Source organism: Clarias gariepinus, chromosome 20 (assembly GCF_024256425.1).
Source record: "Clarias gariepinus isolate MV-2021 ecotype Netherlands chromosome 20, CGAR_prim_01v2, whole genome shotgun sequence".
In the NCBI taxonomy this organism is placed as follows: domain Eukaryota; kingdom Metazoa; phylum Chordata; class Actinopteri; order Siluriformes; family Clariidae; genus Clarias; species Clarias gariepinus.
Window position 1 is genome coordinate 16,653,036 of NC_071119.1, and position 21,866 is coordinate 16,674,901.

General features: G+C 38.1%; 1 protein-coding gene across 4 annotated transcripts in view; it reads left to right on the forward strand.

Moving 5' to 3' along the window:
- Positions 1 to 21,866, forward strand: part of slit1a (slit homolog 1a (Drosophila)) — an 87,461-nt gene that overhangs the window by 22,302 nt on the left and 43,293 nt on the right. For all 4 annotated transcript variants that reach the window (XM_053479996.1, XM_053479998.1, XM_053479997.1 and 1 more), the window contains exons 5-6: positions 20,938 to 21,009; positions 21,568 to 21,639. In XM_053479996.1, the coding sequence (XP_053335971.1) occupies positions 20,938 to 21,009; positions 21,568 to 21,639 (144 nt within the window). The remainder of the gene's footprint in view (positions 1 to 20,937; positions 21,010 to 21,567; positions 21,640 to 21,866) is intronic.

Below are 21,866 nucleotides of genomic sequence, written 5' to 3' on the forward strand. Positions count from 1 at the left end.
TGAAGCAATACAAAAAATAAATATATATATCTTACACAGGGGGGAGCTAATGAATCTAATTAAAATTCAAAATAAATCTCTTAATGACTCTTGGATATATACATTTAGAATAATTAACTTTTTGTGTCCGAGTATATGGCCTGGAAATCTGCCCATTAGTCCGCTCTTTTTCTTTCTGCCTCCCTCTCCTACTTACTCTCTTAGTGCCCCTTGCCACCTCTCCTCTCAGCAGAGTGAAAAGACTGCCCTTTTGCATAAGCAGTGTGCTTTCCCAGGGACTCATTGTTCTTGGTTGCTAGGCAACGGTGCAGCCCCGCTTACGTCGCCAAAGAGATGGGGGGGCCCTGGGTATTTGGTTTTGGGTCAGGCGTGATAAAGATGACACAATGGGTTGAGGCGTGTCCAGAACCTCCTTGCTCGTTTATGAAGCTATTTGGCGTCCACTCATCTCTTGCAGGAACCCCACAGTGAGGCCTGGCAAAGGTCCGTCAGTTTGGCTGAGTCAGACCACCGCAGGTGACATAGATATATGTGACAGAACCTTTGGCTGCTACAAAGCAGCTGTGGTTATACCACTGGAGATCTCACAGAAAGCTCCCACAAAGTCTAATTTAAACCGTGAAGTCAAGGTGCTGGAGGGTCAGTCAAATTCCGATTTGCAGCATAAGATTGTGTTTCCAAAATGTTTCAAGGACCATCGAGCACTCAGGGACAGAGTATGCAAGTGAATGCTGAAAAAAGATAAAAACATTGAAAAGAGATGGAGGTAGTAGAGTTGGGGGAGTCAACCGAGCTATTTCTTGTTTTTCTTGAAAAATTATTCTATTTCATGCTTTTACTCTCTCTCTCTCTCTCTCTCTCTCTCAGATAATCAGTTTCAGCATTGAAGAAAATTTTTTGTTTGTTGATTAAGCTCTCTCAAGATGATAATCGCAAAAAGTATTACAGTTGCTATTTTGGAGTCTCATGGTCATAACTGCATTCATTGTATCTGTAATTTATTTGCATTATTTATAAGTTCAATTTTAACATGATTAAATCTAGGAGGCTTAATTTTTTGTTTTGCCAGGAGGCAGATCACAAGAGCTCTCTCTCTCTTTTATAATAATAATTAAAAAAAAACAAAGCTTGCTCAATTGAGGGGGCATAAACATAAAAGTGTGTACTTGTATTTATTTAATCAAGCATTTTCAAAAAAGTGGGTAAAAAGATGCATGAGCTCAGTCCCTATATTGTTCCTAATAAAGATGTAATTATTACCTAATTGTAGACACTTTGCTCCTAGAGAGTGGCAGGTTGTGAATCAATACCTAATCTTTTCTTCATGATGCACTCTCAACGAGTCTGCCTACAGGGCAAATTCTTATATTTGTGGCTCAAGCTGCTTCTGTTTAAATTTCCAGACCTTTTATCAGTGCTGACCGTGTGTGTGTGTGTGTGTGTGTGTGTTTGTCTTTGTGCGGCTGAGTGATGAAGTGCGCCATTTGAATCCTGCATATGCTGGACTTTAGGAAAGTGACTGTGAATGTTACTCCTCTATCGCAAAGCTGCATATCTGGGAAAAGTTATGATGATCTAAGGTGAATGTAGTCTGAGTATTCTGTTTATGATCCTACTTCAAAAAGAGCATTATTTATTTAATCAATTTGTTTTAATAAACTATTTTGCAGAAAATATTTGTTAACATTTAATTACCAAGTGTAAAATATTTACCTTATAAGTTACATTACAAAATCTTCATCTAACACAAAACTGGGTTTTATATTGTATATATTTTAAATATTTCATATAAACAGAAAAAGGTTGCAAATTGAATGGCAAAGCACATTACCGACCCTGCGAAGATGAGGCACTGAAATGTATAGATAGGAATGAGTACTGCTGGGGCATGGCAAAATAAACTCTAGGGTTTCTGTCACTCAGAAGCCTGTCTGCAGAGAGAAATGGATGGGGGCTGCCGAAGCTTCTTTGTGAATAAATAAATGTCTTAAATCAGAGCAGGTCCCTGTAGGATTGCGGCGCAATGTCGAGAGATTTTTTTTTCTTTAGGATCTGTAATTGTAGGTGACTATGGATCTATTTAGAGTTCCTTTGACTTCCTCTGGTAGAAAGCAGACTCATGTGTGAGGATTCCCTTCCATGCCGTGGCTCGTCTCAACACGGATTTGCATACATAAAAGAGTTTATCCCTTTGAGTCACAGTTGACATATTTACTTCTTGAGTTAGCTAACGTATCATTAACAGTCTCATGGAGTGTGTAGCAATTGTGAATCATCAGGATAAATCCCTGCTCTTTTTCTTCCTCTGCTTAAACATTTTATCTGGGTGTCAAAGAGAGGGCAAAGACTTGGGGTTAAAGAGAGAGAGTAAGAGCGAACAAGTTTCGACGGCCTTTTGTTCCCATGTTCCCATTTCCCCTTAGTGCTTTGAGGCTTCAGGCTCAGGAAAGCGAGACAGCATCACACACCATTTTTAATTACAAGCAGAGAAATAGTGTCCTTAAATATTTGGAGTCAGGGATCTACCTTGTGTTTGGAGTAACTAGGCCAGGGAATCTGGTCTAGCCAAAGAGAAAGCTACAGCAAAGAAAGGAAATCTGCTGTATTGCATTACTTTTGGCAGGCGCTGGCAGCCTGCTTTGAAAACAAGAGACTGTGAGACACTGAGTCTGCTCCTTGCCCTTGTCCACGTTCCCTGAGCTGGCACACTATCGCAGGCCAGAAAAGAGCCACTGAGATGTAGTGAAATGGAGACAAACCTGGATAGACGTCCCTGTCGTGAGGTCAGACAGACAGCTGAGGTCCTTTTGACTTCGGTCAGTTATCTTTCTGTCTGACTGTGCAGTGCCATGTTAGCAGGCCAGGATTCAGATAGTTAAAACTACAATATTGAGCTTTAGGAAAAAAATTTAAAGAGAATAAATTCATAGGTCAAGTTATAAGAAAAATAGTTTTAATTTATAGCAATGCATGTGGAATTAATTTAATTTAATTTATTTAAAGCGTTAAAATATAATGGCATAAAATAGCGAGGAGAAATAATCTACATTAACACTTTTATATAGCTTTTATGATCACATGAACACTAAGGTGATGCTGATAATGTTGTGGAAATAAAAACTGCTTTTACTGTTCCACTTGTAAGGACCCTGTCTGCTTCATTTAAAAAAAAAAACACAACACTGTGAAAACAAAGGCTTTGTGGGGGATTTTAATGATAGTGACTGCAGAAATGGTGTTGGATGTCCAGGCAATTGGCTTTAAAATACAGGGTCGCTGCTGCATTGTCTGTTGCCATGTTAGTGCTAAGTGCCAAGGCCAATCTGGAATACAGCTTTTGGTTGATTGGTTGGGATTGTGCAGCACAGATGGGGGGGTCTACTGTTACCGTGTAGTGGCACTTTTGCTATATGGCCAAAGGTTTGTGGACAGCTAACCATCATAGCCATATGTGGGCCTTCACCAAAATACTGCCACAAACTCGAAAGCACATAAATGTACAGGGTGTCTATGCATGTTGTAGTATTTCTTACCTTAACTTACCTTCTCTGGAACTAAGACGGCAACTTTCCTGTGCAAAAAGCCAAGACATGGTTTCCCATGGCGGAAGTGGAAAAACTCAGAGGACTGACCTCAACACCACTGAACATTTTTGGAATGAACTGAAATGCTGACTGCAACCAACATTGGTACCTGACTTCACAATTCTCTTGTGGCTGAATGGGAAAATCCCCAAAAGCCATGCACCAAAATCATTGTGTAAAGTCTTCCCAGAAGATTGGAGGTTATTATACCCATAAAAGGGAGATTAAATCTGCAACAGAATAAAAAAAAAATCAACTAAACAGTGTAATTAGATGTATGCATATGTTTGACATTATAGTGTATCAGTCTGTCCTAGAAGAGAGGTCATAGGATGACTGAAATGAGTTTGACCTTACATGCCTCTCATTACATCTCTCTCTCTCTCTCTCTCTCTCTTTCTGTGTAGTGTGTGAGTTTCGCTCCCATCAGTCTTTGTGGTGGAAGGATAGAAATGATAGTGAGACTGGCATTTAGAATAATAAGCATGTTTCTCCATAGGAACTTCTACTATTTCTCTTCTTCTTCCTCTCCTCCACATGGCCCCATGCTGCTAGGTAACTCATCAGTGATCTGTCTTTTCATTCCTTTTTGCAAACAGCAAGTGCAGAAGGGGGGTGGGGGGGGGGGGAGCTAAATCCGTGCACAAATATTAGCCTGGAGTAACAAAGACATTCCTGACTTGCACATCACTCCCTGACTCGCTCCTGCATACACCGCCCCCCCAGCCCTCCCAAGCCTCCCACAAACAGCCTACTCCATGACACCTCTGCTTAATACCCATTTCCTCCTCCATACTTTTTTTTTCCCTTTGACAAATGTTCCTTTCTCTTACCACACATCAGTGGCTTTTTTCAACCTGTCATGCTGGGGCTTGCAAGCTTCCATGCTGCCACTTTTGGATTATGAAATAAGAGCAGGTAATTCTTCAGTCACAGAATTTAGTGCTCCATTGTATGTAGTGTTCTATTGTATCCCAAAGTACACAGACAGGATTCCCACTAAAGAATGGGGGCGGGACCGCACAAACGGCCGTGGCAAAAGTGAAGCGGTAATCTCCATTCTGATCTGTCACCTCCTGCCCCCTGGTTGAAATGTCATTCTCATTCATGTCAGCGGCCTCTAGATGGAACGGTCAGCCTTGTGTCTGCCTGCAGCTCTGTTTGCTTGGAGATGCTTAGAGGTGGAGTTGTTAGTGTGTGTTTGAAGCCTGAAGATATTGTCCACCAGGAAGGTTAAATGGAGTTTTTGCCACCTCCTAGGCACTGCTATTTTCTCAGTCCACACAGCAACGTCAAGCCTGGAAAATTGCCTTTCGCACTGAGCCCCAGGGTTGTAAATATCTGTCTAAAAAGACAGATGCCCCCCTCATGGCCACAGAACCTTCTAGTCAGCGGATCAATTAGTTGTCCAGTGGTTCCATACCCCAACATTTTTTCTTTTGTTAGTGTCAAAGCCAGCTTTTTGGTTGGGTCCCTCTGAATATGATTCTTTATCTACTCGATCTCTGAAGTTAACAGATGCTTCCTCCCCATCTGGAATATGCCTCACAGCATCTGGACAAAGCTGAAATCCATTCATCCTTGCAGAGGCCACGGTTTGGCCTAAAAGATTTAGTAAAGCAATGAGCACTTTAGAAACATAAAATTTGTGTAATGATGTCTGGCCACATAGTCAGGATCTACAGCAGTCCAAAAAAAAAACAATTACTAAATGTTGGCCAGTAAGAAACCAGTCAGTACACTAAAAACAATACTTATGCAGTATATCCATGGGTTTAAAGTTAATTAAGTGTGGATGCAGCTGCCTAAATACCACTCCCTGAATACTATTTTGATTGTTATTGTTAGGGTTATTAATATTATTATTATTATTATTATTATTACAAACCCTTTTTGAAACCATGATGTCAACCTGTTTACATTGTAGTCAATAAGCAGTGATGTTCCAACCATACAGAATTTCATGTGGTGTTCTCATTTTACAGCCCTGTGCCTCCACGTTGTCCTATAGTCTCAGGTTTGTATCTTTATTAGTCTTTGTCCCAACACCACCACTACCCCCGCCCACCATTCTGTGATTGTGGGCTTTAATTTCATGCACCCTTGCTCTGGCAGTTATTTCCTCTGAAAATGCCAACCTTGTGAAATGACACACAACTCCAGAGGGTCCCTGTGCTGCCCAGGCCACATGGTGTTGGCATCCAGTTAAGCCATCAGGCCATAAAATGAGCTTCTTTACCTTTGCTCAGCCCACACATACTTAAGAGAAATTTATGTGCACCCACCCACACCTTAAGAAAAGGGCTTACTGATCTATTCACAGTTAAAGCAACCACTAGGGCTTACCTGAGTTTATGTGCCAGATTTAGTTGATGGTAACTTTAAAATGAGCTAGGCTAACATTGGGGCAGCCTTCAATAGTTCAGTTCAACTAGTGATAAACTCCTACAATCAAAAAGCGTTCACTAATTTTCAGCATGATTATTTATATATTTATACTGAATTTTTATTATTATTATTATTATTATAGTAGCATAGTAATAGATACTGCGGGTAAATGACTCTTAAAAGTCTGGGGCACTATAGCACCCTTTGTATCCCTACACCCCGCATTCTTGGTTGCAACTGTGAACCACTAAGAAAATCATGATGTACACATTCAAGACTAAAATCATTTATAATGCCTACAATAATAATAATAGTATATCAATAATATGTTAATGTAATATTACTATAATTAATACAATATATAATATGAATAATAATAATCCATTAATCTTTTTTTTTTTGGGGGGGGGGGGGTGTCAAACAATTAAAACAATAATTTACCTCTTCAGAAAAAAGTACATTTGTGACATGAAGCTTCATTACTTTTCTTTGAGCTAAATCTTTCAGGAGGCCAGGAACTGCTTTCTGGCCCCAGGGCTTCAGACTACACCTCCGATCATTGCCGCTCCAGGAGTTCATTAACCGTGACAACCCTTATTCCCTTTCAACTGTCATTTTCAACCCCCTGCCAAAAATAAGAAACCTGCCTAATGGTCTCCAAAATGAGAAAAAAGGGCAGTGATCAGAAAAGAAGTCAATTAAGAATAAAGGGCACATGGCTGCCTTCACACATTTGTGCAGAATCACTGAGGGATGCCCCAGCCTCTTGCGTGTATTAAAATAGTGGGAGACCACAGATCCCAGTTAAAACCATGTAAAAACCTAGTTAAACATAATTAGCCCTGCCTCAGCTACGATCCTGTGGTGCCCCCAAAAGTGGTTTCCCTGCCTAAAGTTTTCATCGCTCTCTCATTTTTATAGAGTTCTTGGTTGTGAAATTCCTAGCCAGAAGGATGAGAGGAGAAAGTGTGATTATTATACTATTAGCAGAGGTATGTTGGTGTATATACACTACCGTTCAAAAGTTTGGGGTCACTTTCTAACTCCATGATCGTTCCTGATTTTTCTTTCTTTTTACATGATAAAGAAAAAAGAAAGGGAATGCTGAAGGCGTCCAAAAAATGCATTAATCTCCTTTGAACAGCTGATATTGAGATGTTTCTGCTACTTATGCTCTGTAATGACCCCTTAACGCCTCAATTTTGAGGTGCTGTTAATTGGTCATTTTTCAGGCTGATAACTCTAAATGAACTTTTCGTCTGCGGCAGAGGTAGGTTTTGGTCTCGCTCTCCTGGGATGGCCTTCATGAGAGCCAGTTTCATTATGGTGCTTGACGGATTTTGCAAATGCACTTGACAATACTGTTCTTGCAAGAACTATTACAGGAAGGCTGACCTCTGTGTCTTAAAATAACAACTAACTGTTGTTTTTACGTAATTACCTAAATCCATATGTGTTATTTTATAGTTTTGAAATCCCCAGTATTATTGTAGAATGTAGAAAATAAATCACTAAACAAAAACAAAGAAATTTGCAAGTGACCCCAAACTTTTGAACAGTAGTGTATGTGAGGACAGGGTTCAGAATATAGTTGTGTCTTACCACTGGCAAGAGAGCTGCAGTCTGCATGTAACACCTATATTCGCAGTAATCCTACGATTCTGAATCATTCAATAACATGAAAACAGTTATTTTAAGGACAAGGCCATTAATTTGGGTTATTCTTTGTACCTATTTTGGTAAACGGCTCTTTTTTGTCCCAAATCTTTAAAAAAAAAAAAACGATATATGAACACTTAGTCAGAATCAGTCGGTGTTAGTTTAATTTCATTGTCTGTAGACTAAGTGGAATGTGTCTGTACAATTATACTATAAGGTTGATTTGACTACAGTGGCTATTAGGGTTTAATTAAAAATTCCTTTTCACTTTTCCTATGCCCCTGAAGTTTTTTTAAAACACAGCATTGCACAAATGCAAATATTCCATATATGTGGGAGAGTAGTAGAGTTTGACCTCCTTGCTTTCTCCTTTTGCTCAAAGAGACAGAGGTTTTGTTTGTCTAGAGGGGAAGTTTGCCTTTCTCGCCCTTACCCGTCTTTTCGAGATGGTGATGATGGAGAGCACTGGAGCAAAGCGAGTGAGAGAGGGATTTATGACCTCTGGAGAACAAAGTAAATATGAGAGACCAGCTATTCTTGCCCTGCGCCCCCCGTTGTTGCCCCGCAGCTCTCTTCCCACTGCTGCACAGCTGGGACCAAATCCTATTGTTCCTAACCCCCCCCCCAATATACACACAGACACACATATACACTCCCCCAATGGCTTAGTCACAGCTCCAGCTGGGTACCTTTGGTCTCCTAGCAACCTCCACCTCAGCAATTTGACTTGAGGCACCTCTGGCTAGGAATCTTTATTGATTCAGAGAGCCTCCAGACATTCTGTATTATAGCACTCTGTGATAGGCCTGTATGTATTCCCAGGAATCAGCTTTAAGACCTTTTCTGCTATGCAGTCTTGAATATGCCACTTTTATATTTCTGCCTGTTAGTCTAATAGTCACCTAATAGTCCTGCGTTGCAGTGTCCTTTGGTCAGAGATGAGTCCCAGAGTTCCAGGATGATCTACAATAGCAGAAGATCACAATGGGTTCCAGACCTGTCAGCCAAGAACAGGAATCTGGAGGAACTGATTTGGGACAGTGTCACCTTAACTTGGCTAGTTCTTTTATACCTGGTCTGAAATGTCTTAATTTCTGTTGGTATGGTCAGAATTTCCCATCTAAAACAAGAAACCATGAACCTAGGTCAACAGTTCAGGGTGGTGATGGGGAATTATTTTTTTGTTCCCTAACACCAAATGAGCATTATTTGAAAGCGTACTGGTGGCCTTTCACATCACAAGACCTAAATGATCTTCATGTGGTAGTAAGGACGATTTGCAGGATGACAAATCCGTAGCAAATTTGTGATTCAATCATGCCAACATGGACCAGAAATTTAAAGTGATAGTGTGGTCATTTTATATGGCATTTTTAATGGCCAGCAATAGTATGTTTCTAAAGGATTGCATTTGCATAGTAAATACATTAATATAATTTAGAATCCACGCTTACAAAAATAGCTGAGCAGTTGGTGTTAATTAAAAGCATATCATTAAAAAAATATATAGGGAAATAAAAACTATATACTCAGTATAGTTTATTTGGCTACACCACAATACTTTCTGTCCTTATGCAAAAATGACATAAGACATTATTAATACAAACTGTATACTGTGATCTGTTTGACTACACTTCTTCAATGGGCCAATCCTCAAACATCCAGGGTTTTGTACCAGTTCTTCAGTGTCAACCTTCGTGTATTATGTTACTAAAATGTTAGAATATAGAGTGTTTACCAGCCGTGACATTATCTGTCACAGCACAGTGAGTGAGCACTGAGTCAGTACATAAAATCCTACACTTTGATCTAAGCTGGCACTAAGTCACATACTTCCCAGAACTTGATATGTTTGATGAATGGATAGAAGTTGATCATTCCAGCCAACCACAGCATAGATAGTGCATGTGTAGGTTTGGGGTAGAGTGTGTGTGCACACCAGAGATAAGGAGACTATGGTTTGTTGAGGCTGTGTGTGACTGCGTGATTTATATACACTGCAGTATGCTTTAAATCTTTTATTGTTTTTTTTAATACGGTGTTTATTTCACCATCCTCACACAAGCCCACACACAAAAATTGTCTTATTGATTATAATACGGTTTATTTAAACATGTACAACATATGAAGGAAGGCCAGGATTATTAAAGTTGATAAGTGGAGAAGAGAAAAAAATAAAAATAAAAATTGTGCATCTACTGTATATATTTTGACCTGGGTTAGAATTGGTAATGTAGTACGAGCTGAATTTTCACTGCTGAATAAAACTTTATTTCTATATTTCGAGCTGTAATCACAGAACATGCATAGATGCATATAGCTGACACCAGATTGCAAAACATGCAAAAATGTACAGTGATGCAATAGAAAAGTCTGTTCATGTAAAGATGATTATCTGACCAAGAGCAAGAGCATGTAAGCTATCTTTTAAATGAAAGTAGTCCAAATATGAGTGAAGAAAAGTACAGAAAGAGTCCTGTGATAGCCTTCCAGCTCCTTTTGTTAAGACGGAGCCAATTCCGACCATGGACATTGATTAGAACCCGAGCACAAAAGCCGAATATCGCTTCACCTAGAAGAATGAGAGCCGTCCGAGCACTTGGACTGTTGAGTTTCTGTTATTGTTCTGTTTGAAGCTGCACAATTGATTGTAAGTTGCAACCTGGGTCTTAATTATACCAAAATCGATATAGATTCATGGGTTTAGCTTTACAATGGCACTCTATTGATATTGGCAGAGTAGAGTGTGTTGAAGGTGATTTAGAGGAAGAAGGATAAGATGCTTTTATGGCTGTTCCCAGTACAGTAGCTCTAACATTAATTTTTATTTTTTATCAGTATGGTGCTCCTATTACTCAGCTTAAAAGTAGGCTAGATGCAACAGAATATTTCATTTTTAGCTAAACTTTGGTTTTTAAATTAAGGTTAGCAACCTAAATATTAAGTAAGATTGTATTAAACGTGCTAAACATGGTTATCTACAGCTTTTGTACAGTGTAATATTTATGCTTGCTTGATAAGCACAACTACATGCGTTTGACTAATGTGCTTACCTTTCATACAGTAGAAGTAAGTACTTATTAAAGTGCCTTTATCTAACGAAATAAAATGAGTTTGTAATTACGTACATATGTTTTTTATTTTAAAAAATTGGTATGTTCTGTAATTAAGTTGGTTAGACACATATTGCATAGTTTTTATTGATGTGGCAGAGATCAAGAATCTGCGTTTTTGTATGTGGACATGGATCGACTGAATTATAAGTATTTCCTCCAGTCTCCTGGCATCTTCTTCAGGTAGAACAGGCTTGTGCAAAATGCACTTTTTCCTTAGAGTTTAACAAGTCATTGCAAAAATTGTAGGTTTCTCTAGCGGTTAAATAATGGACGTGCTGATGCCATTTAGTTTCAGACAAACTGACGGAAATGTTTCTCGGCTGCACTATGTGGCCACAAATAGGAGCTAAACCTGGCCAAGCACTAAAGTGCTCTAATGGGCTAATGGGCTATTAGTCTGCACTACGGTTACACCTCTCCGTTTGGCTATTTCTCTTTCTCTCACCCTTTGTTTCTCTTTCTATTTTACTCTAAGTTTCTGGCAGGTATCCTCTGCATCAAGTCAGTGTATTTACACATACACACACACACACACACACACATCCAGAGACAAATCAATCAGTGCAACTTGAGCTTAACCAATTCTATTTGTCAACTTCTTCTTCCTGACTGCCAATCGCTGTTTTTCAGCTGGAAGTCAGCGGGGTGTATTTAAAGATTTTTGCACCGCTGAGATTCGCTAATTGAGCCAACACCTCCAGACAAGTGGGATATTTTTGGCAGTGCAACAGTAATTAGGGTAGTAGGAATGACATGAGAGAACAATGGTAAAAGCTATGAATATGTTATATACAGATGTTTTAGTGTGTTACTTTCTTTTAGGTGGTGAAGGCAAATGCTGCGTATTGGAGTGGGTTCAGAGATCTTACTTTGTAAGTCATGTGACAATGATGATCATGCAAGATGTTGCATATGAGAACTTTGGTTTCTGTGCATCAACTGCAAGAGTTGACCCAGATAAATCTGAGTCTGAGACACCAGTAAGTTCAGTCCCCTTCCCTCCAGACTCTGTCCCAAAATAAGATAATTCAGCTTAATGAGTTCTTTCCTGCTGCCTGCTCACAAATTCAAATAAATAAAGGAGTTGTTTTTTTGGCTTGGAACACATGAAAATCCGGATGCTTTACTGAAACTGAATGCCCTAGCCCTTGAGGTAGTTTCAAAATGTGGCGTGGACATTGATATAATACATTCTTGGGAGTTTGTATATTTGGGAGTTTGAATACTTTCTTCTTGATTTCAGGGCGCCTACTTTGGAATGAAAAATCTCACATACTTTACCTTATGCTTGAATGTACTACTGGGGGAATTCCTTACCTACACACTCTAACCACTATGTATTTTTACTTTTTGAGGAAAATTCTTTAAGGGATGTTAGGATGGTTAAAAATCTTACCTTTCTAAATCAGATCCATGTGTAATCGTTTAGGTCAAGTGAACTTACAGGTTTCATATAGAACATTTAAGAGGTTCTATATGGCATTAAAGGAAAGCTTCATACCCTCACAAACATACTGTGTGGTTGAACACTTTTGCAGTATGAAATTATGTCAAATTGTGTCAAAAGATAATTTACTTTCATGAAACCAATTTGCAATAAAAATGGCAAAAATCTAATAAATAAGGGTTTATTTCAGCTTTGTATCATAGGTAAAAAATTGATTATGGACTATAAAAGATAGTCACGGCTTATTTTTTGCAATTGGTGTATAACTTTTATTCTAAGGCAGTTTATGAGACAAAAAGCAGCAGGAAATGTCTCTGAGGACATATGGAGTGTTTTCTTACTTGCAATTCTTTAATCTTTATTGCCATATTTCAACAGCTTTCCACAGACATTCACTGTGTATGTGTGGGTTTATGGGATATAGAGGGCTGGTTCGAGTGAATTAGGACCATCTGTAGTGCTTACTTCCAATGGCAGAGGTTGAAAGACCAGTTAAGACTACTTGCTTGTCTCCTGAAATAATGGAATAATGATGGACAATAATGGGGCCTTATGGTGGAGAGAATTATGACCCACAGATATACATCTCCTCTTATAACCCCTCTGAAGACTAGGAGTTTAGCTTTAAAGTTTCACAGACCACACACATCCCAAACTTGAGACCTTTCGTTGTAACAGGAACTCATCCTCCTTTTTGGCGCTCTCCTCCCGAAAGCTTTGAGGTCTACCTTCTGTCTTCTTCCTTTTTATCCTTCATTTTTAATACATACTCTATCTCTCTATCTTTTTATTTTAGCAGACTTACAGCAATCTATCATTTGGCCCCGACTTCTGCCTGTCACACCTAAACCTCTGCACTTTTTTTTCTGACTTTTTTTTAATTTCTCACTTCTTAAGCACTTTCTTCTTCACCAGAGAGAAGTGGAGAGAAAGCAGCAAAAAGTAATTTGTCAAGTCCTAGCATTTGCTTTTCAGGCAGGCTGATTTTATAGAAGTGACGGATGTGGATGTGCCATTGCACAGGAAGATGGATGGTGTGCAGTGCTCTGAGCATTCCTTATTGGCTCATTATTAAGGAGTTAGAGTGCATCAGAAAGCTTGCTGTCAACATGCTGAGGTATTTATTGATTCTTTGAGAGATTTGCAGTCAGTGCTGGTGTTTCTTCTGCTAACAAACCCTTATTCTTGGTTTCAAATTATTCTCTTTTCCCTTTTTTATGTGATCTCGTCGTACCTTCCTTACCTTTATTTTTCAGTCCTTCTAACATTGGGGCTTTTCACACGCAAATGTTGCGTTTACACAATTTACGGTTGAATTGCACAGTATTAAGTTTACTCTGCACACCAGCTATTTTTAGTGTTAACTAAAATTTGGTTAACACTACATTTTTAGTAGTAGGTATAAATTTATACCTTGACATCTACTTACTACAGTAGATACAATACATTCTCTCTTTTTGGGAGAATTTGTAATTGAAGCCTTACACAGCCACTTGCTTAAGCAAGATTTTGTTTTCCTTATCTCCCATTCTGATTTGAACATTTTAAGTGCTGAGATTTCTGACCGGCTAGGAGTCAGTCAAGTGACCAAAGAGTATAATCGACATCAACCCTCAATGACTTGTTCCAGCCAAATTATTTGCATATGAAATAAGTCTCACTTCTGGCATAATTCATTCACACGATATGAAGTCTGCTTCCGCCTTGCTATTCGTTTCTTGCAATTTTGGTGTTTGATGAAGCAGATAAAAGGGGGATCTGTAAGAGTTTGTTGGACCCTGTCATTCTATTAACAGCTTTCCACACCTCATTTGGGCAAGTAATGACTAACTAATTACAAGCCACTGTTCAAACAGCAGTCATGCATCATCAGATCTGCAAATCACTATCTTAATGTCCTCTCCGTATTTTCATCTTCTGCTATCCTTAAGCTCGGATCTGATTTAACCATTCCGTCATGTCATGTACGCATACGTAGAATGATGATGATGATGATGATGTTTAACGTTTATTAATAATTCTCTATTAGACGAATGCATACCGCTATTTGATTTCAGCAGCAGGTAGACTGGGAAAATGTGTGGAGAGCAATTTTTTTATTCCTCTAACATCCCTATTTATAAGACACTCAGGTCTTTAAAAGCAATGGATGCTTTTATATCAGCTTAAAGCACTGTAAATGGAACCCAGAACAAAGTCAGAGTAGAGCTAAATTGCAAAGCGTTTCCTGAGATAATTGGGTTATTTGCTTTCCTTTGTGGAATGAGAAAGAGAGAGGCAGGTATGTGGAGAGTGAAAGATAAAGAGGTGAGGAGTAGATAGATAGAGGAAAGTAGCCTAATGGAGAATGATGAAAGATGGTCTGTGGAACTAAGAGACGATTACTGGTAAACCGTACAAAACGCAGGATCTGCTGTAATGGCTCAAAAAGACAGAAAGTAGATATGTCTGTTACACACTGGAGAAATTTCTGCACCGATTATCTGAAACAATATTAGGATGCTTTACAAAGACACTGGCAGTAGTCTCTTTTATCGTCTAACTAAAGTAATTTTTTACTGCTGAATTGATTTTAATTAGGTTTGATATTCATCATGTTTTTTACTGCAACTGTATACAACAGATTACATTCTTACATCTAGTTGATATAAAGATCAAAATCATAATTGGCTCTGGACTGACTCTTGCACGAGAGTTGTTGACGCAGCGTCTCTTTCGAAAGAATCCTCTTTATTTTGTTAAATAAATAATTCTCCTTGCAATGTGTTTGCATTAACAGCATAATCATTTCCCGGGCTTTGATGCTTTCCCATCATCCCTAAATACTGCTGGATAAGTAACCAGTAGTTACTGATTCACTACTGATCCCTATGGTAGACTATAAAGTCTGGTGAGAAAAAAAAAAAACATATCTTAGACTTATTTAGAAGAATTTGCGATCTACACTTAATGATGTGGATCAACCAGAAGTTTTTCATGGAATGACTTTCCTAATCTAGAAGTGAAAGATTCAAGCACGCCTGCGAAATGTGCTATAATTATGAGGACACGTGTCATTAAGGGAGGGGTCTGTAAAGCTCACTTTGTTTGGAGTGTTCTTTTCTATAAACATGTCGGTTGAGAATTTCCTTCCCCTTAGAAGTACATTTCCTGAGTGGGATCAGTATGGATATTTAAGAATGTCTATCAAAAAATTTATGCTTTCCTTAGAAGTGATAAACAAATTACAAATCATTTTGGATTCCCTAATTAATAAACAGATATTGACTTCATTACAGACACTCAAATAGAACGGGACATATTACATAAAAAATAATAAATTAAATAAATAAATAACAATTTAAGTCATCACTGTTCGCTCTAAAAGATAGCATTGCACTTTTTGAACAGCTCTTAAATTCTATCTCACTTTCACATAAAGATACCTTTAATCAAACAGCCGTTACAAGAGGGTTGAAAAACACAAAACTGTTCATTGCTGGAAATTATTATTACTGCTGCATAACATCATAATGCTCACCAATATTTGGAACTGTGTGTACTTTGCAAAATGTATTCTCAGTGACTTTTTTTTTTTTTTTAATACAGTGCAAATTTGAGCAATAATCACTACAGAAACAAGTTTCACAACATTGTTTAGTCTTTTTCAAGGGGAGGGGGTTGCCTTTACAAATTGCATCAGATAATCGAGTTTACAGAGATCTTGCTGGCGTGCGCGTGCTTGTGTGTTTTCAGACAGTTCCACACAGCATCTACTGCTCTTATCACTGTAACTGTAACTTAACGCTGTCTGTTTCCACCCTCCATAACTCAGGGATCTGATAACCAATAAAGCAATGAGTCTGGCAGGACAAAACGTGGCTCCCAGCTCCAATTAGTTCTGCTTGGTTTGTGGCCACAGACCACCTCTTCAACCTTTGGGCATGCCAGCTGGACTATTAATGCAGAATCCAGGCACCAGATTTGAAAAACAGAATGTGTACTGTGTATGAATAAGTCATAGGAGTAGTTAGAAAACAATTACATGCGTACAGTACATACATTGTAGGCGTTAAAGCCTAAAAAACCTGAATAAAAAATATAAAATGTATTTTCGAAATGTATTAACTGCTATCTCCACAATGTTTTGGTGGCGTATAAGGAGAAGCTCTCCCACCTGTCTTATTCTTTCCGCTTCGAGTAACTGAAAAGTGAGAGAAAAATAACCAGTTCTGGAGTCTCTTTTTTATTACCGCTATTCTTGCGAGGTAACTTTTTTTTTTTGCTTCTAGCTCTGCTGTAGTTTCTTTGGTCATAGAAAAAAAAATTCTGCAGGGTCAGTTACAGTTCAACTGAAAAACAGGGGAAGTTTCAAGAAGCCTTAAATTAACTTTATTCCCCTGCACTCAGCACCACAATCAAATAACCTCATAAATAAATCCTACTAATATAGTTTTACAAAAATAAAACAAAGCATTGCTTTTTTTTCAGCCATTTCCCGGATAGATATCTGCAATCCTGTTCATGACGTTCCTTAGGTTTAATGATTCAGATTCTGATTCAGAACTTTTATGAGTTTAGCACTTTACTCGAAGGCAATTATTCGTTTACTCATCATATTGTCACATGGAGATGCATTCTTTACATTCATCCTTTGGTTTTGCTTAGTAACCATGCTTAACAAATGAGAGCCCCCTTTTTTGTCTTTTTGAAATATGTGAATTTAAACCCGCTAAATTTAAAGCTTGTGTAAGCAAAGTTAGCAATTGAACTTAGCCACCACTTTCTCACTCACACACACCCTCTTTCTCTTAAAACTTCATTCATGTCCGTGTCCCTGAAGTTCCACCAAGTCTGGTCTCAATATCTATTCTATTACACATGGAGAGGGAGAGAGACAGAATGTGTTGTTGTAAAATCACTAGAGAATGAAAGAAGCCACATTTGTCATCCTCAGCATTCTCATCATCTGGTTCAAAAGCAGTACTATTAGCCCCCAGCCTAACACGAGTTCGTAATCCACTCAACCTAACACAATCGTAGCTCTCTAAAGCCTTGGAAGAGTTCACCAATCACGTTAGCGCGTACTAACAGGATTTACTATGCAGATTTGCAGCTTGTCACTCTTTTGTTTTTCTTTAGCTATCTTTTTTTTCAATATTTTACCAATTTACTCTTTGTTTTATCCCCTCATATAGACTATAAACAAAATGTAGAACTAGAGTAATATCATAAACAAATTACAGCTAGTCTTTTTTCCATCTCCTTTATGCCTCATGTTTTGTTGAAATGTTCAGCTAAACGTCAGGTTGCTTTTTTTTCGCTCTCTGTTCTTTCTCAGACAGAGACGAAGGGGCAATTAACAGTTAAACATCAGTGATGCGTGAAAAAAAAATGTAGTCCATAAAAAAAACAAGTCAACCCAATTATCAGCACAACAGGACATCAGATAACAGTTTGAACTCTACTGGTGGGATGACAGACTGCTTTTGCATTAACCATGTATTATCTATAAATTACGTATTTCCCCCTAGTATTTCCATTTTTATATCAAAAACTTTTTCTTTGTTATTATTCTGAAGACGAAATGGGTATACAATATATAAAAAGTTTCCCAAAATTGTAAAATGGTTATTTTTACAAGGAACATTTTTGGATCCTTAAGATAACGAGGGGTCTTGATTGTTTAAATTTCATACAGCATCACCTTTTGAACTTTTTGTTTTTGGGAAAGGCATCCTTATTAGGTTTAAATCCAAATGGTGTGATTAATTCCCTAGACATACAGCAATATAAACGCTGTTACAGGGAAATTATGGGCGTTCTTGTTTAAAATTTTTACAGTGTGATCACTTGAATAGTATAACAGTTACACAGGATGTTGGTATTAATTCGCTAACAACTTCAAGAAAACACAATCTGGTGGCTAAAACAAGAAAAAATATATACACACGTTTTTGGGGAGTCACAAAATGGATAAAACTGAGTGGGATAAGAAACGTGATCAGGTTTAAATAACACTGAATAGGTATATTATAATAGATGTTCAGTCAGTCACATAAATTTTGGAACAAAGATACTGTAAGTTGGCCTTTTATACTTGGATGAAAATCCTCTGAAGTCAGTCCTCGACATGACCTAATGCTGAGTTTCCTTTTTCGAGATGCTTTGCCAGACCTTTAATGCAACTGCCTGTTTGTTTACGTCTTATCTTCTTTTACTGAAAAGCGTGCTCTGTTGGTTTGACATCAGGTGACTTTTGCCAATGTCTTTTCCTTAAGTAGCTTTCCAGTAGCTTTTTGTTTTGGGTCATCCACAGCATCCTATCAATTGTGCAGAATTTGGCTGAATCTAAGCGGAGACTACAGTGTTTCCCCACAGGTGAAATACACTTTCGGGCCAACATTACTGTACCTGCCAGCACGAAAGTCTACTACATACAAAAACATTAAATACATATGACCTTTATTGGATATTTCTATTAATTTTACATTTCAGAGATCCAAACTACAAACCTTCCCCTCCATCTATGCATATGTAAATAGTGGTAGGTTCACTCGTTTTTAGGGTGGTTTAAGGTTGTTTTTTTGATCAAATAATAATAACAATAATAGGCAAATTTTGCATTATTGCAACGTCGTTCCCATATTCCAATAGCAGGAAAAAAAAAATTTAAAATAGTAATTCTGAATCTACAGGACATATAAAAAAAAAAATACAAATAAACCCATCGACAAACATGCAGGACTTCCATAAAGCATTTTTTTTCTTAATCGGTCATTGACCAGTGTTTGATGCCGCACAGATCCGTACCACCTAAGTTTTATTAATCTTCCAAGGTTTTATAAAGAAGAGTCGTTCACATTACACCACTCTTGTGCTACTGCTCATATAGCTGTTTATTTTGCTGGTGAGAATTCGGTGTACTGTCCGCTTCGGATGGCATCGTTCTCCCAGCCAGATGTTTAAAGAGGGTCAGCAAACATACTTGAGCAGCCGTCACTATAACTTGGCCCAAGTATATGTGTGGGATGCCCTTTTCAGTTCATTACTCATTCACAATTCATCCTGCTACTTCTATCATCAGTTGGGTCATCAATAAATACCTGAGTCTGTTGGCAGCTATGCATGCTTATGCAATAACACTGCCCCTACCATGTTTTACAGATAACATCATCTTTGGATATGCTTTGGATCATGAGCTGTTACTTTCTTTCTCCATACTTTTTTTTCTCCCATCATTCTGGTTCAAGTTAATTTTGGTTTCATTAATCCAAAGAATCTGGCAAGGTTTTCTGGCAAAGTCTAATCGTTCTTGAGCAGTACCAGTAATTTGCATCTTGTTGTAAGGCATCTGTGTTTACTCCATATTACTGGGTTGTAGTTTTTTTTGTTTGTTTGTTCAGCCTAATGATAGTCTCCTTCACCTGCATAGACACCACTCTGGACCTCATGTTGAATGTTTGAGTGAACAGCTACCAATTGCGCCCACAGAACCATCTCCATGCCCTCTTTCTGCTTGATTAGCCATGGAGTAACGATGAAACAGGCCACACCTGGCCCTGCAAGAGATAAATTAGTTTCATTATCCCCCCAAAATGGGTGTACATATATATAAATGGCTGTAATTCTTCAATACTTATGGACACCCTTTTGTCATCTCCTTGAATTAAAGCTGAATGTCTTAACCCTGCTCACATCTTGAGTATTTCATTTTAAATTCATTATGGTGGTGTACAGAGGCCAAATTCCCCCAATTTTTTATCCTTGTTCCAAATTTTATGGACCTGACTGTAAATGCATTTTAATCTGTAAAATGTAAATGCATTTTAATTAAAGTAAAACATGAAACTGTAAAAACTGTCAGTGTCTTTAAATGGTAGATCTACTGAATGTCATTGTTGGGTGACTTGCTTAAAAAGGAAATATTCAAGAAAAAGCACATTACTCAAACTTTCATCACTTATTTATTCGAACTGCAGATTTAAAAAAAAAAAACTACAGACTGACTGTTCTTAAAATACTGTCTTGGTTGTCATCAATTTCATTAATCAGATGAAAATTCCACTGAGCACTTTGTAAGATTAACACATCTGTTGACGGGTTTTGTAACGGAGAGCAAATAGATTTGGTGCTGCTACATGCACACTTTAACGGTTGCATTGTTCATGGATTATGTTAATTTGCTCTGAGTAAAAGTTGGTTATAATAAGAAAAAAGTCCATTCTGTGGGAAAGCATGTACATTGGTTTGTTTGTCGTAGAGAGTGTGGGGCATGGTAACTACCCTTACTCTGAAAGTGTTGAGTTCCCCATTGAACCTTGGAACAAAAGCTCACACTAATTAGCCTCATTGCGTTTGTTCTCTCTCTTCTAGCCTCCTTCTAGCTCCACCTTGCCATCCGCACTCTCTAACACCGTTCACAAATAGTCCTATCAATGGCTTTTAGAAATGGCTAAATGGGTTCAGCCCTTCACACTGAAAGGCACATCACACTGGTTCAGTCAGGATTGGTGCTTTGTAGATGTTTGTGATGGAAATGAGATTAAAAAGCACTTAAAAGCACTGTGCCTGAAATCGTATGGTGACAGCTTTGACGCTTCGTACGAGATTTTTGTTATTGTTGTTGTTTAACAAGGGTTAAGGAATATATTTATTAGAATCATTTATTATTATTACTATTATTATTATTGTGTTCACATGTTTTTAGTATGCGTTCTTCAGAAATACATGAACTAATCAATATATCAATTTGTTTTATCAGAGACCTAAGTGAGAACTTCATCCAGGCCATTCCCCGCAAGGCCTTCCGTGGAGCTACGGACATCAAGAACCTGTAAGCTGAACATCTGATTTTATATCTAATTATATTAAATTTAAACCTGCCTATCTTTGTTTCGTGTTAACAGCACATGCAGTTTGGTAACCGTGCATGCATTTTGACCTTTAAGTCTCAAGTGCCTTCTAGTAAAGATATAATTAATGGCCTATACACTGACTATCAATATAAAATAATTCATAATTGAGCCATCATGGAGACCCACTGGGACCTGACTTAGGTTTAGAACGATCTTACTATTCAGCATGACTACACCGATATTGATTTCACCAGGCAGTGAGCATAGTTCCCGCATATAATAAGCTCTTGCTTATGGGAATGACGGTTATTAAAAGGCACAAGAAAAAAGAGGTGGTGTTAGATGATGGGACATTCTGCATCGCTCATCTCTTTATACTGTTACACACTGAATATTGGAGCAGTTTATGTGTATTGATCTTGTTCAAAGCTCTAAGACTATGAGTGTGTCTGTGTGTTGGGGGGTGGGGGGGTGGTTCATGACCATTTTGAAGTCAATCCTGTAACTTCTGTCCAAATTTTTCTTTCGTTCCACAGTCAGTTGGACAAAAATCACATTGGTTGTATTGAGGATGGAGCATTCAGGGCTCTTCGAGGGTTGGAGGTTTTGTAAGTAACAGACATCCTCTCTCATCTACACACACACTTAAGAACTTTTTCTTTTTTGGGTTTGCGTGCACATTTGTGTCATTTGAAGGAGGTAAAGGCAAGAACGGAAATTACATAGAGTAAGTATCCAAGTAAAAACAAAAAAAAGAGTGACAATGATCAAAAGTGCAACTGAAAGCAAAGCGGTTATAAGATGAATTGTACAGGTGTGAGGACAGATGAAAGTC